Here is a 15,559-nt window from a genome sequence, read left to right on the forward strand (position 1 = left end):
TCACCCAGCTGGCAAGGCACCCAAGCGGGACCCCCACCCTGATCCAGGACACCCTTCAGAGCAAACCAGCCAGCCCCCACCTGTGCACCAGGCCTCTATCCTATATAGTAAAAGGGTAATATGCAAACTGACCCTAACAGCAGAAAGACTGGGAATGACTGGTCACTATGACACACACTGACCACTAGGGGGAAGATGCTCAATGCAGGAGCTGCCCTCTGGTGGTCAGTGAGCTCCCACATGGAGGAGCTCTGCTTAGCCACAAGCCAGGCTGATGGCTGCCAGTACAGCGGTGGTGGTGGGAGCCTCTCCTGCCTCCTCAGCAGCGCTAAGGATGTCCGACTGCAGCTTAGGTCTGCTCCCCGCTGGCAAATGGACATCCCCCGAGGGCTGCCGGGCTGCCAGAGGGATGTCTGATTGCCAGCTTAGGCCCAATCCCCCGGGGAGCAGGCCTAAGCCAGCAGGTGGTCATCCCCCGAGGGGTCCCAGACTGCAAGAGGGCACAGGCCGGGCTGAGGGACCTCCCTCCCCCGCCAGTGCACAAATTTTTGTGCACCGGGCCTCTAGTATATATTAAAAATCACTTATTGTAGAAACAACAGCAGGTGAGTGAATTATTGTATTCATTTAATTTCTTCAAATACAAATATTTGAGTGATGGCTATGTAATAGGCATTCTAAATCAAGCACAGAGAAATACAGAAATTGAGTAAGACAGGTAAAAATTCCTTGCTCATGGAGCTTCCATCCTGGTGGAGAATGTGCATAAAAACAAAAATGCATCATTTATGGCAAAAGATTGTCCTGAAGAAATATAAAGCAGCATAAGAATATAGTGATCAGGACAGGAATATTATTTTACATAGAAATTTGGCCAAAGGAGCTTTATTTAAGAAAATAATGGAGACCTGAATGAAGTGAGAGGATTGTACAGTATTTAAAATTCAGAATTGTAACTCTGAATTGTCACAAAATATTGAAATGATATACACTGTAACCTTACAGTTCAACCCAAATAAGTACTATAGAATGGTGACTAAAATCCATCGATAAGTGCCATTCGTGTTGAGAAGGAAGAAACCTAGGTGATAACTTTTACAAACAGTTCTAGGGAAACGCCAAAATTTTAAAGCCGCTACATTTAGAAAAGGTTAAATTCATTGTGAAAACCTAATATAAAATACCTCCTCAAAAGAGGGGTGAGGGAGCATTATGGGAGAGGATATTAAGTATATATTACAGATGTAGTTATCTCAGAACAATCACATGCGGGAGATTATGAACTTTAAATCATAAAAGTGTCAAGTTGACTAAAGAATCTTTTAAAATAAATTTAATAAACTTCAGCCTCATAAGTATATCTACTATATAATTCTAATATTTATAAAAATAAGTATTTATCTAATGTATTTTCTCACCTAAATATGACATTTACAAAAGTACAATTTTCATAACTACATTAAAAAGCAGTCTTTGATTATACTAAATAACAGCTTATATAATAATGTAACTTACTAAGTTACATTAAGAGTTTGAAACATTTTATTCATGAGAGTAACAGTAATTGAAAGAGTTGGTCTGAAGAGATTTGAAGTATAAAAATGTTTGACTAAGTGGAGTTCTCCCCCTAGTGGAACTTGAAAGTGATCTAAGATATTTCCTTGAGGAAGAATAACCTAAAATGTATTATTCTTGGAACTGAAGAAGGAGTTTCAGGTTTTAACAAAAGCTCTATTTATGGTCCTAATCTGCATGTAGTAAGTAAATAAATGAGTAAAAGTTGAATCATTAAGATGTTTACTGAAAACACATTTACTAAGTGTATTAATAGCAAGCTAACCAAGGAAAATTCAGTAAGCAAAAGCACCTCAAAAGACTAGGGGGCACAGAAAAACACAGCAATTTAGGAAGACATAGCAATGTGTAGAATGGTACCAAATTCTGAAGGAATGTGAAATTTTGAAAAGACAGTACATGTGTGTAGGGGGTGGGGAGGAAGGATGGGGAGGTAATGGTGAGAGATGAAGCTAGAAATGCAGGTTGGTTAATAATGAAAAGATAAGCATTTTATGCTGAAGAGCTTTGATATGATTTGGTAGGTAAAAGGCAATCAACAAAAGTTTTTATGTTTTAGAAAGATAACTGGTAGTTTTGTGGAAGAGCTGAGGGTGGAGAAAAGGAAACTGGACAGGAAATTACTAGTCAGTTGTGAGGGGCAGATGAATTAAGGGAATGGCAGAGGATATAAAAAGGCTAAGTAAGATTTTTAAATGTTTCTGAAATCATTAAAATTACCTTTGATTTAATTTTACATTTACTCAGGTCTTTTCTCTTTTGAAGGAACTGAAGAGTTGGGCAAGACACTTTAATCTTATGAATTATTAAGAATTTTTTGAAGCCTTGGTTGGGTGGCTCAGATGGTTGGAACATCATCTTGTACACCAAAGGTTGTGGGTTCTATTTCTGGTCAGGGCACATACCTAGGTTGTGGGTTTGATCCCCAGTTGGTATGCATATGAGAGACAACTAATCAATGTTTTTCTCACATTGATGTTTCCCTCTCTCTCATATCAATAAAGATATCCTTGGGTGAGATTTTTTTAAGTGGCGTGTCCTTCCCTATGAGCAATAGGAGGGCTCTGAATTCTCTTAAAATAATTTATTTGAAGGCAAATCTACTAGAGTAGGTGAGGGGGTAAAGTGTTGATAGAAATGTCAACTAGCACAAGCACTTGGTAAAATAATTGGGTATTATCAGGCAAAGTTGAAAATTTGCACACTCTATATAACAGCCCTGGAATATATGGTAGAGGATAAGAAAAGCATAAGTGAAATTCCTATTAGGTTGAATAATCCTATATAATAAAAGGCTAATATGCAAATTGTCCCCTTGACCAGGAGTTTGACCGGGGGGCAGGCCCAGCGGACCAAATGCCCATGGCCCCAGCCCCAACCGGTCCCGCCCCTGATCGGCACCCCCACTCTGATCGGGGGCGGTTCTAGCCGGTAAACCTCCCGTGTCCCCTCCCCCAGGCCTGCCTGGCCCAATTGGCCCCAATCAGGGCAGGCTGGCTAGACCCCACCTGTGCACAAATTCATGCACTGGGCCTCTAGTTCAATAATATATAATCCCACTGATCAAGCCTAGAGGAAAAAAAGAAGAAAACAATTTTAGTTGGAAATAGGAACACATTTGATTTTAAACATGGTGAATTTGAAGTGTCTACAATTTCCAGGTGGAGCTGTCCATTATCCATGAAAACTATTGGTCTATAGCCTGGCTGGTGTGGCTCAGTGGTTGAGCATCCACCCATTAACCAGGAGGTCATGGTGGTGTTTCCTGGTCAGGGCAGCCGATCAATGATTCTCTCTCATCATTGATGTTTCTCTCCCTCCCCTCCCCTCCCCTCCTCTCCCCTTCTTTCCTCTCCTCTCCCTAAAAACATACTAAAAAACAATAACAACAGCAACAATGACTATTGGTCTATTCATTAAAAGACACAATAAATTTAAAAACAGTAACAACAAAAGACAAGCCACAGAGAGTACAAATTTGCAAAATATAACCTCAATAAAGAAAACTACAAATTCATGAGAAAAAGACAACCCAATAGAAAAATATACACAAAAGACTAACAGGTACTTGACAAAAGAGGAAATCCAAATGGCCAAAATCATTAGTACCAGGTTAATGAAAACTAAAAAATGATGAAATATCACTGCATACCAACCAAACTGGCAGAAATCGAAACATCTGACACTACCAAGTGTTGGGGGAAGATGTGGAACAACAAGAATTTTCATATTCTGTTGGGAGTTTAATCTGGTGCATTTTAAGAAAATAAAGTTGAATATTTGCATGCCCTCTGACCAGCCATTCTGCACCTTGGTATAAATGCTAGAGGAACTCGTGTACAGGTGGTTAGTATAGTGCACAAGATTGCTCATAATCACAGTACTGTTCAGAATAGTGCCAATCTGGAAAGTCCTAAATGACCACTAATATTAGAATGGACAAATACACTGTGATATATTCATAAAATGGAATATGTATAACAATAAAAATGATGACTCATACTGTTGAACAAGGAAAGTAGAGACAAAAATGAAAATATTTAATATGACTATACAAAATTCAGAAACAGGGTAAACTAAACTGTGTGGATCAGAGATGCATACAAAGAGACACAACTATAAGGAGTTTTATGGTAATTACCATAAATTTTAGGATTACCATAAAATTCATGATAAGGGAGCAGGGTGTGATTGTGTAGACTATGGAGTATAGGCAATATTTTCTATAGTGGTCATATGGATAACATTTTTATATATATACTAGAGGCCCGGTGCATGAATTGGTGCACCAGTGGGGTCCCTCGGCCTAGCCTGTGGGATCCGGCCGAAACCAGCTCTCCAACATCCCCCGAGGGGTCCTGGATTGCGAGAGGGTGCAGGCCAGACCGAGGGACCCCACCAGTGCACGATCAGGGCCAGGGAGGAATGTGGGAGGTTGGCCAGCTGCTGGGGAGAGGGTGTGGGAGGGCTCCAGGGCATGTTTGGCCTGTCTCACTCAGTCCTGATCAGCCAGACCCCAGCAGCAAGCTAACCTACCAGTCAGAGCGTCTGCCCCCTGGTGGTCAGTGCATGTCATAGCGAGCGGTTGAGAGGCCTTAGCATATCATTAGCAAATTACACTTTGATTGGTTGAACGACCAACCGGACGACCGGACACTTAGCATATTAGGTGTTTATTATATTTATATATATAAAAGAGTAATATGCAAATCAACCAAACGGCAGAACAACCAGAACGACTGCTCGACCAGTTGCTATGAGGTGCACTAACCACCTCTCGGTCCCTCCCCGCTGCCAGCAGGCTGCGATTGCTGGATGGCAAATGGGGAACCAGAGGACGCGGGTGATACCAGGCCAAGGCCCCTGCCCTGCAGGTCGCCTCACATACAGAGGACGACATGTGATGGGAGCGGGGCCGGTGAGTGGGCAGGAATGGCCAGCCTCTTGGTCCCTCCCCCTGGTTGGCAGGCTCCGATTGCCCAATGGCGAACGGGGAACCGGAGGTGGGTGGCAGTGGGTGGCGGGGCCGGCTGCCGGCAGCCAGGGAAGATGGTCCTGATCGCAGGCTAGGCCTAGGGACCGTACCTGCACATGAATTGCATGCACCGGGCCTCTAGTAGGATTATAATTTTGCTTTATGAACTCTGTATTATTGAGCTAGTAATTTTTAAAAGGTTTAACAATTATTGGTCAAAAGTAATCACAACATGTTTTGATTTATATAAGTTTATAAAAAGGTATCCTTTATGTTCTGTTGATAATATCCCTCATAAAGTAGTACATGCTAGGGATGGACATATATTAGGAATCACTTGTAAAGATTGCTCCTGAAGCCATGAAGGTGAGACTTTTCATTTGAATATAGTTTTTAAAACACCCAAAACTCGGATTTTGGGAAGAATACAAAGATTCAGAACTGATAGAGAAGACTGAAAACAACAGTTTAGAAAGAATGAAGAAAGTCAAAAGTGAGTGTCGTTAGGAAAGCCAAGGGAGGAGACAATGAAGAGGATGAGAGGTCAACAATGACAAATGAGATATGTTCAAGCAAGATAAATACTGAAAAAATACCAATGAATTTGGCAATCAGGATTCCAGTGATCACTTAATCAAGTGCCATTTGATGCTAACATAGTTATTGATAATAAAAATTTCATGCATTTTCGTTTATATTTTTCAAAAATAAAATGTTATATTTCATTTTTAAATAAAACATGCATTATGCCAAGTTCTTCATTTTATTTATTTATTTATTTATTTTATTAGTTAAGGTATTACAAATGTGTCCTCATCCCCCCCATTAACCCCCAGTCTGCCCCCCCCCCCACCCGCCCTGCACACTCATGCTCCCATCCCCCTGTTGTCCATGTCCATTGGTTTGGCTTATATACGTGTATACAAGTCCTTCGGTTGATCTCTTCCCCTTACCCCCACCCTCCCCTACTTTCCTTCTGGGGATTGATAGCCTGATCGCTGCTTCTCAGTCTCTGGATCTGTCCCTTTTCATCAGTCTAGTTGTTCTCTATAATCCACAAATGAGTGAGATCATGTGGTATTTATCTTTCTCTGACTGGCTTATTTCACTTAGCATAATGCTCTCCAGTTCCATCCATGCTGTTGCAAATGGTAAGAACTCCTTTTTTACTGCAGCGTAGTATTCCATTGTGTAGATGTACCACAGTTTTCTAATCCACTCATCTGCTGATGGGCACTCAGGCTGTTTCCAAATCTTAGCTATGGTGAATTGTGCTGCTATGAACATAGGGGTGCATATATCCTTTCTGATTGGCGTTTCTGGTTTCTTGGGATAAATTCCTAGTAGTGGGATCACTGGGTCAAATGGGAGTTCCATTTTTAGTTTTTTGAGGAAGCTCCATACTGTTCTCCATAGTGGCTGCACCAGTCTGCATTCCCACCAGCAGTGCAGAAGGGTTCCTTTTTCTCCACATCCTCTCCAACACTTGTTGTTTGTTGATTTGTTGATGATAGCCATTCTGACAGGTGTGAGATGGTACCGCATTGTCATTTTGATTTGCATCTCTCGGATGATTAGTGACTTTGAGCATATTTTCATATGTCTTTCGGCCTTCTGTATGTCCTCTTTCGAAAAGTGTCTATCTAGGTCCGTTGCCCATTTTTTTATTGGATTGTTTATTTTCCTTTTGTTAACTTTCATGAGATCCCTGTAAATGTTGGAGATTAAACCCTTATTGGTGGTATCATTGGAAAATATGTTCTCCCATGTAGTGGGTCTTCTTGTTGTTTTGTTTGTGGTTTCCTTTGCCGTGCAAAAGCTTTTTATTTTGATGTAGTCCCATTTGTTTATTTTCTCTTTAGTTTCCATTGCCCTAGGAGCAGTATCAGAGAAGAAATTTCTTCGGCATATGTTTGCAATTTCGCTGCCTGTGGATTCCTCTAGTATTTTTATGGTTTCCCGTCCCAAGTTCTTCATTTTAATAAGTACTTCAGAATCAATAAAAAGAGTAATTTAAATCTTGCTATTTTGTGACTGATGTATAAAATTTTTTATAATTTTCTTGATGTTAGAAAAGTACATATTAAACTAGAATTGCATATGACAGCAATGTAAATAGCTGATTATAAATATATTATGCATGCCTTAAGTTTTTCTGAATATGTGCTACTTTATGGGTAATATTATCAATAGGACATAAAAGATACCTTTTAATAAACTTATAAAAATCATAATGTGTTGTGATTACTTTTGACCCAGATCAAAAGATGAGATTAGAATATGTAAGTCTTAGAACACATCGATTGGTTGCATCCTACATGCCTCAATCAGGCCCCGGGACAGGGAGGAGCCTGCAACCAAGGTACATGCTCTTGACTGGAATTGAACTCGTGACCCTTTGGCCTGCAGGCTGATGCTCTATCCACTGAGCCAAACTGGCTAGGGCAGAAATTAACTGAATTTTAATTGTAATTTAAGGACAAAATTATTTTTCAGGTGGGAAGAAAATTCTAGATTTGCAGATAAAACTATTTATAGCCTGGAACAGACCAAAATAAAATGCTGTGAGAGAAATAAGATTTTAAATATAATACTTTGCCCATATTGGAAATGTATGTATTACCTTATTCTATATATCCTATATAATAAAGAGCTAATATGCTAATTAGGCCAAACAGCAGAACGACCGTCCGACAACCTTCCAGATGAAGCCTGGGCTGGGAGGGCCGGCTGGGGCTGTGAGGACCGAGCCCCTTGCACGAATTTCGTGCATTGAGCATCTAGTTCTATATAATAAAAGCATAATATGCAAATCGACTGAACGGCAGAACGACTGGTCGCTATGACATGCACTGACCACCAGGGGGCAGATGCTCAATTCAGGAGCTGTCCCCTGGTGGTAAGTGCAGTCGCACAGGGGGAGCACTGCTCAGCTAGAAGCCAGGCTCACAGTTGGCAAGCACAGCGGCAGTGGCGGGAGCCTCTCCCACCTCCGCTGAAGACGGGCAGTAAGGAGCAAGGGGTCTCAGACTGCAAGAGCCCTGGACTGCGAGAGGGTGCAGGCTGGGCTGAGGGGACCCCCACCCTCCCAGTGTATGAATCTTGTGCACTGGGTCTCTAGTCCTATATAATAAAAGGCTAATATGCAAATTGTCCCCTCCACTGGGAGTTCAACTGGGAGTTCGACCAGGGGGTGGGGCCGGCCCACCAACTGCCTGTGACCCTTCCCCCACGGCTGGCTCCACCCACAGTCCCTCCCCTCAGCTGGCTCCACCCATAGTCCCTCCCCTCAGCTGGCCCAGTCTGATCTGCCCCCATCAGGGTGGGCTGGCCAGACCCCACCCGTGCACGAATTCGTGCACCAGGCCTCTAGTACTGTATAAGAAGAAGTAACAAAACAGTTATTTTTAAAGTCCATTTTCTTTTGAAAACAGCTTTGACAATATAGAAATGTGATCATTATCATTCAAAAATGGACTTGGAGCACAGGCAACAAAAAAACCCCCATAAGTTAGACTTCAAAAAAAAAAACCCAAAACTTTTGTACATAAAGGGAAATAAGAGTAAAAAGGCAACCCATGAAAAGGGAGAAAATGTTTGTAAACCACATATCTGATAAGGGATTGACACTATAAGGAACTTCTAAAACACAAGAACAACCTCATTAAAAGATGGGCAAAGACTTGAATAGACACTTCTCTAAAGAAGATACACAGAAGACAAATAAGCACATGAAGATGCTCAATATTAATAATCATTAAGGAAATGCGAATTAAAACTACAGTGAGATACCAGGCACACTCCTTAGGATGGCTGGTATTGAAAAAAGAAAACAAAATTAATACATGTTGGTGAGGATGTGAAGAAATTGAGACCTTTGTCATTGTGCATTGCTGGTGGGAATGTAAAATGCTGTAGCTGCTGTGAAAATTAGTATAACAATTTCTCAAAAATTAAACACAGAATTGCCACAGGATCCAGCAATTCCACTTATGGGTGGAATTGAAAGCAAGGACTCTAACAGATATTTGTACACCATGTTCATAGCAGTATTATTCACAACAGCCAAAATGTGGAAGCAACTCAAGTATTCATCAATGGATATATAAAATGTGGTACACACATACAATGGAATATTATTCAGCCTTAAAAATGAAATTCTGACACATGCCACAACATGGATGAACCTTAATGGCATTATGCTAAGTGCAATAAGCCAGTCACAAAAAGAAACACTGCATGACTATACTTATATGAGGGACCTAAAATAGTCAAATTCAGAGACAGAAAGTAGAATGTGTGATTTCCAAGGGTTGGGGAAAGAGGAGAATAGGGAGTTATTTAATAGGTACAGAGTTTCAGGTTTGCAAGATGAAGAGTTCTGGAGATTAGCTGCACAACAATGTGAATGTACTTAATGTCACGGAACTATACACTTACAACAATAAAAAGAATGGACTTGGAAATGAGTAAGTGTTGAAAACAGAATCATAGTCATTTTCAGGATGAAGATATAATTGTTCAGGCACAGAGGGAGAGGAAACGATTGCGTTATTTGTATGTGTATTTTATTATGTCCATATGGTACCTGGATTTCAAGCTCAGCGATGTGCTGCTGCAGTTCAGCCACAGCAGCTATGCTATCTGCTTCCCGCAGTCTCACGGCCATCACTTCTTCCTTGTTCTAGGGTGGCAGACAAAACAAGCCAATAATAAACCATACAATTAACCAAAATAAAGATAAATTAATACGGAAACAGAAACACTGTAACCTATCTTAAAATTTAGAAAATAACAAATAAGCCCATCAAATAAGAAAAAGCCATTATCTCCTAAACTTAATATGAAATGAATATACAGGATAGCATCCCATCTTTAAATATTAAGAAATATCATTCAAAAGGAGTTCATCACCACCAAACCAGTATTATATGAAATGCTGAAAGGTATCCTTTAAGAAGAGGAAGAAGAAGAAAAAGGTAAAGATACAAATTATGAACAACAAATACACATCTATCAACAAGTGAATCTAAAAATCAAGTGAATAAATAATCTGATGAACAGAATGAACTGGTGATTATAATAGAATCAGGGACATAGAAAGGGAATGGACTGACTATTCTTGGGGGGGAAAGGGGTGTGGGGGTACGGGAAGAGATTGGATAATAATCGTGCACCTATGGATGAGGACAGTGGGTGGGGAGTGAGGGCGGAGGGTGGGGTGGGAACTGGGTGGAAGGGAGTTATGGTGGGGAAAAAAGAGTTAACAATGTAATAATCTGAACAATAAAGATTTAATTAAAAAAAAAAAATTACTAGGCCGAAACCGGTTTGGCTCAGTGGATAGAGCGTCGGCCTGCGGACTGAAAGGTCCCGGGTTCGATTCCGGTCAAGGGCATGTACCTGGGTTGCGGGCACATCCCCAGCAGGAGATGTGCAGGAGGCAGCTGGTCGATGTTTCTCTCTCATCGATGTTTCTAACTCTCTCTCTCTCTCCCTTCCTTTCTGTGAAAAATCAATAAAATATATTTTAAAAAAAAAATTACTAGTAACTGAAAGTTAAGTTTTTTATAAAAGAACAATTATTGAGAACTTTGAAACCCTTAACCAGGACAACAGAATAACAAAGATATGAATACTAATGTTAGTAGATAATATTTTAAAAATCATATTCTTTCTGAAGAATAAATGTTAATAAATATTTACATCGTATTACAAATAATAATAAAAATTAGACTGTATCACAATTCTGCATAATATTTACCCCACCACCTCAAAATGTCACAAAGAAAAAACTCTGAAACCATATTCTACTATATCTGTGCTGTCACAGATTAGAGGAAACTGAGACATGCTGGGAAAATCTGAATAAAATCTGTAGTTTAGGACTAACATTGTATCAACATTCACTTCTTAGTATCAATAAAGGAACCATGGTTCTGTAAGATGTTAACATCCGGACAAGCTGATGAAAGGGTCTATGGAAATTCTCTGCACTATCTTTGCCACTTTTCTTTAAACATAAAATTATTTTAAAATCAAGAGTAAAAAAATCTCAGCCAGTGTGCTCAGTGGTTGAGCACTGACCCATGAACGAGAAGGTCACAGTTCAATTCCAGGTCAGAGCACAGGTCCGGATTTTGGGTGTGATCCCCAGGAGGCAACCAATCAATGATTCTCTCTTATCATGTTGTTGCAATCTCTCTCTCTCTCTCTCTCTCTCTCTCTCTCTCTCTCTAGTCAATAAACACATTTTTTTTAAAAAGCATCTTTTCAAAAAGTAAAAAAATCTGAAGCAAATACAGTAAAACAGAAAAAATATCATATATTGCTTTCCTACTTAAAATGTTTCACTAGCCTCCCACAGAGCAAAACCCAAACTTGTTGCCATGAGTATAAAAATTTACATATAAGAAGTAGGGTCACAGCCTATCTCCCTGGCTTCATCTCATTAAGCTTTTCATTATGTACAAGACTCAGCAACCAAGTTCTTTCCTGCTTTTGAACTCTGTGACCCTATTCATGCAGGGATCTTGCGCTGGCTCTTCACAAGACTAGTTCTTTGCTACTCTTTAGGTCCCACCTCTCATACCACCTTCTAGCACCACATCTTAACTCCTACTTCCTCTTAACTCCCAGTCCACAGTATATCATTGGTAATGATCTTATCAATTTTTACTTATCTCACTAAACATTATGTCCACCTTCTTCACTACTGTATCCTCAGTGCCTATAAGAGTAACTGACAGAAGACAGCCAAATATTTGACTTTATTCTCAAATACATAAGTAGATGCCATCATTTTTTGAAGTCTCATAATCTCGCCTCCTCCCAAACTGATTTGAGAATCACTGTCCTAGAATATGTAAATTACATCTATTTAAAACGAAAATATTTGCCTAGACATTTTGTAAGTAACATGACAAAGAAACAGGTACCATAATGCCCTGCTGTCAAAGTAAAAAATGGTACAACATTCAGGAGGGTAATTTGACAAAATCTATGAAAAGAACCAATGTATTTACCCATTCACCAAACAATAACATTTACAGGAATTTATCCTACAAGAATGTGTAGATACATTTCGATACATCTGAAATTATGTATGTTACAAGGTTATTCATTATACTCCGTTTATAGTAGTAAAACACTGGGAACAACCCATGTGCCCATCAATAATGAGAAGACACTTCAAGAACTGATATTTAAAACTTTAGAAAACATATGGCCAAAAAAAAAAAAAAAGCAAAAGCAGAATATACAGTATGCTAACTTTCATGTAAAAGAGTGAGGACAAGAAAAAGTATGAACATTTACTTCACAATATTTGCCTAAAAGAAACTCTAAGAGGACTTATGAAAAAATAAAAGCATAACCTGGGGGGAAAAAATGAAAGAAGAGGTATGTGGTAGGGTCAGGAAGAGAATGAGATAGAAGGGGTGTTATAATATTAGTATTATATTCATAGTAAAAATACCTTGACTGACTTTCCTCACTTAACATTATTTATTACACAATTTTATAAATTTGTATATAAATTAATATGTTTTCTCAATATATGTAGAACTAGAGAACCTAAAATCTTCCTATAATCTTCAAATTTTGATTTATGTAGAAAATCCCACAATCCCATTACTGAAATCTTAGGGTCCAGGTATGCTATGAAATTTCAGATTTTTTAGATTTTACAAAAGTAATATGATGTATCCAGTAGGAGCTGAGGCGGCATCCATAATGAAACAGTATACTCAATGCTCAACACAATGAAGCAGTGAAGTATAAATACCCACACCAACTTGGATAAATAAAAATGATAAATGGCCATATTTCAATTCAAATCAGGTTTTGCTTCCAAATGAATTTGTGTAAAATTTATGAAAAAAACCTCTGGGTTTTATAGTGTTTGGGATTTTCATATTGGGGATCATAGACTTGTACTATGATCTTAAAGTGGGAACATTCAAATTCAGTTACAGAGGGAAAATAACATCAATATTAATATTAAAATAGTATCCTGACATTTTAAATAAATAAAAAATTAAATGAACTTTATTGTTGTTTATCAACAAATAATAAGCTATAATCATGTAAAACTAAATGAAATTAATCAGATTTATATAATTGAAGGACAGGCTTCCTTGAAAGATAGGTTTGTTCCTGAATTGTTCCAACATAACAAGGTAAAATACACTAATCAGAATGTACTACTTGCTAGAGAGACAAATAACACACTAGTAATTCTTGAAATAGGCAAAAGGCATTATAAAAGATTAAATAAATCATTATACAGCTTAAATGCAGGGGAAATATCAGAGTCAGCATCTGTAACATACTTCACAGAGGTATTAATGAACATTAAAATTTTTTTAAATCTCAAAAGAGTTCTTAAATTCTCTAAAATTCCAAATCTGAGCCTATTGCTTAGATAAATTCAAAGAAAATTATTTTCATCAGCAAACTCCCCAAATATTTATTTCCAAAGAACACTTTACTTTGATTAAAAGGTGGGAAGGCATTTGAGGAGAAATATTAAATCCAATAACAGAGTTATCAACATGTTTTAATAAAAACTTATAGCAATAATTAAAAACATTACATTTAGTTCTTTAATAAAAATGAGTCAGCAGACAATATAGCATAATAAAAACTCAGTAAAATATTAGTATAACAAATCAAGTTGATATAAACTCATGCCACATCATTTTATTTCTAAATTAGTCTAGTCATATACTTCAAGAGGGACTCCTCTTAAATTAGTACAAATTTCAGTACTGCCTACAGATTTCTGTCAGTGTAAATTGTAACAGCCATGCATATTAATTAGGATGTAATTTCATCTCTGGATTTCAGTGACACTGATAAACCACTCAAGCTTCACTCTTGGTTTTTAATGACACCAGAACAAGTTGATGGAATTACAGCTTTATATGTGCCATTGAAAGTCTTATTTCTTATCATAGAATAATAGGACTGGAATCTTTAAAGGGCATCATTCCTACTATCTCACCATGGAAAGATGGATATCTAGTTTATTTTTTAAATCCCATAACTTGTCCTCAGCAATCCATTCTAATGCTCAGACCACAGCATCTCTTTAGTTATTTCACACACACACACACACACCCTCTCCTCCCACCCCACTGCCCATCTCCTCTCTTTCACCACTGCTATACTATAAACTCATTTCAGGAAAAAACATACTTGCATTCTAATGCTTTTACATGCTTTATGAATTCAAACACTTCACACAAAAATAGAAAATCTTATTAAAGTAATAATGAGAAATTGACACAGTCTTCCCAATCCATTGGCACACACCCATTTCTTTTGCTCTCTACTCTATCCAGAAAACATGTGAATAATATATTCACTGTCCACTAATAAGGTACCTATCAAAGCAGAGCTGCCCTAACCTCTCTAAATTACCTATCTTCTTGGTTGAGACATTGAAAGCTTTGGTTTTAAAGGGCTATTGGTCAAAAGAAATGTTGCAGACAGATACCAGTTTTAACCCCTTGGTTAACTTAATTTCATGTACTGGCACTTAACCAAGTGGTCGAAAACGAGGTTTCCTGCCTGAAATCCACCTCAGAGCAAGATGCCCTACCCTGGTCTGAAAGCAACCACCAAACCAAGTTCAGAAAAACTGGAACATTAAACTAGTTTTATGGCTTTATTTGGTTTAAAGATGATGTAATCAATAATGAGATAAAACAAAACAGGAATTTTTATATTGACAAAAACAACTAGCTACTTGATATGTTTACCTTGCATTCAATCTCTGCTTGTTTGCGTTTTGCTTCACTTAATTGAGTAAGCAGTCCTTTGTTCTGCGCAGAAAGATACTGCACCTTCTCCTGTAGACTGACCACCTCTTGTTCTGCTCTTCGAAGATGGTTACTATTGATCTGGTTCTAATAATAAAAAATACAAATATTCAGATTATACAGATAAAAGGCCTGAAAAAACTCGCAAATTTCTACCTACCCATTTCATGCTTATACAACATTATAAAAAATGTTGGTATATTACTTATAGGTAGATTTTATTCAACAAATACTTAAAAACTAAAAAAAAGTGAAAGATTTATAAAACTGCTTTAAAATCAAATTAATGAATTCATAAGGTCCATAATTAGAAACTCTCATTATAGCTCAATTTACCATCTATACTAATAAAAGGGTAATATGCTAATTAGACCGGACATCTTCCGGACATCCTTCCAGACAAAGCCACAGTGGCGGGGCAATCAGGCCAGCAGAGGAGAGCAGTTAGGGGCAATCAGGCCAGCAGGGGAGAGCAGTTAGAGGTGATTAGGCAGGCAGGGGAGAGCAGTTAGGGGCGATCAGACAGGCAGGAAGAGTGGTTAAGGGTGATCAGGCAGGCAGGCAGGTGAGCAATTAGGAGCCAGCAGTCCCGGATTGCGAGGGATGTCCTGGATTGGAGAGGGTGCAGGTCGGGCTGAGGGGAACCCTCCCCCCCCTTGCATGAATTTAGTGCACTGGGCTT

At 38.6% G+C, this 15,559-nt stretch overlaps 1 protein-coding gene across 11 annotated transcripts in view; it reads right to left on the bottom strand.

Annotated features, from left to right (window-relative positions):
- Positions 1-15,559, bottom strand: part of EVI5 (ecotropic viral integration site 5) — a 149,001-nt gene that overhangs the window by 59,454 nt on the left and 73,988 nt on the right. For 9 of the 11 annotated variants that reach the window (XM_023757659.1, XM_023757655.1, XM_023757656.1 and 6 more), the window contains 2 exons: positions 14,818-14,964; positions 9,639-9,734 (listed from right to left, as the gene is read on the bottom strand). In XM_023757659.1, coding sequence (XP_023613427.1) covers positions 9,639-9,734; positions 14,818-14,964 — 243 coding nt within the window. Of the gene's footprint in view, positions 1-771; positions 805-6,870; positions 6,924-9,638; positions 9,735-14,817; positions 14,965-15,559 lie in introns of those variants that run through there. The other 2 variants (XM_023757661.1, XM_023757663.1) reach the window with 2 other exon arrangements.

This window comes from Myotis lucifugus, unplaced genomic scaffold (genome assembly GCF_000147115.1).
Source record: "Myotis lucifugus unplaced genomic scaffold, Myoluc2.0 scaffold_110, whole genome shotgun sequence".
NCBI lineage: Eukaryota > Metazoa > Chordata > Mammalia > Chiroptera > Vespertilionidae > Myotis > Myotis lucifugus.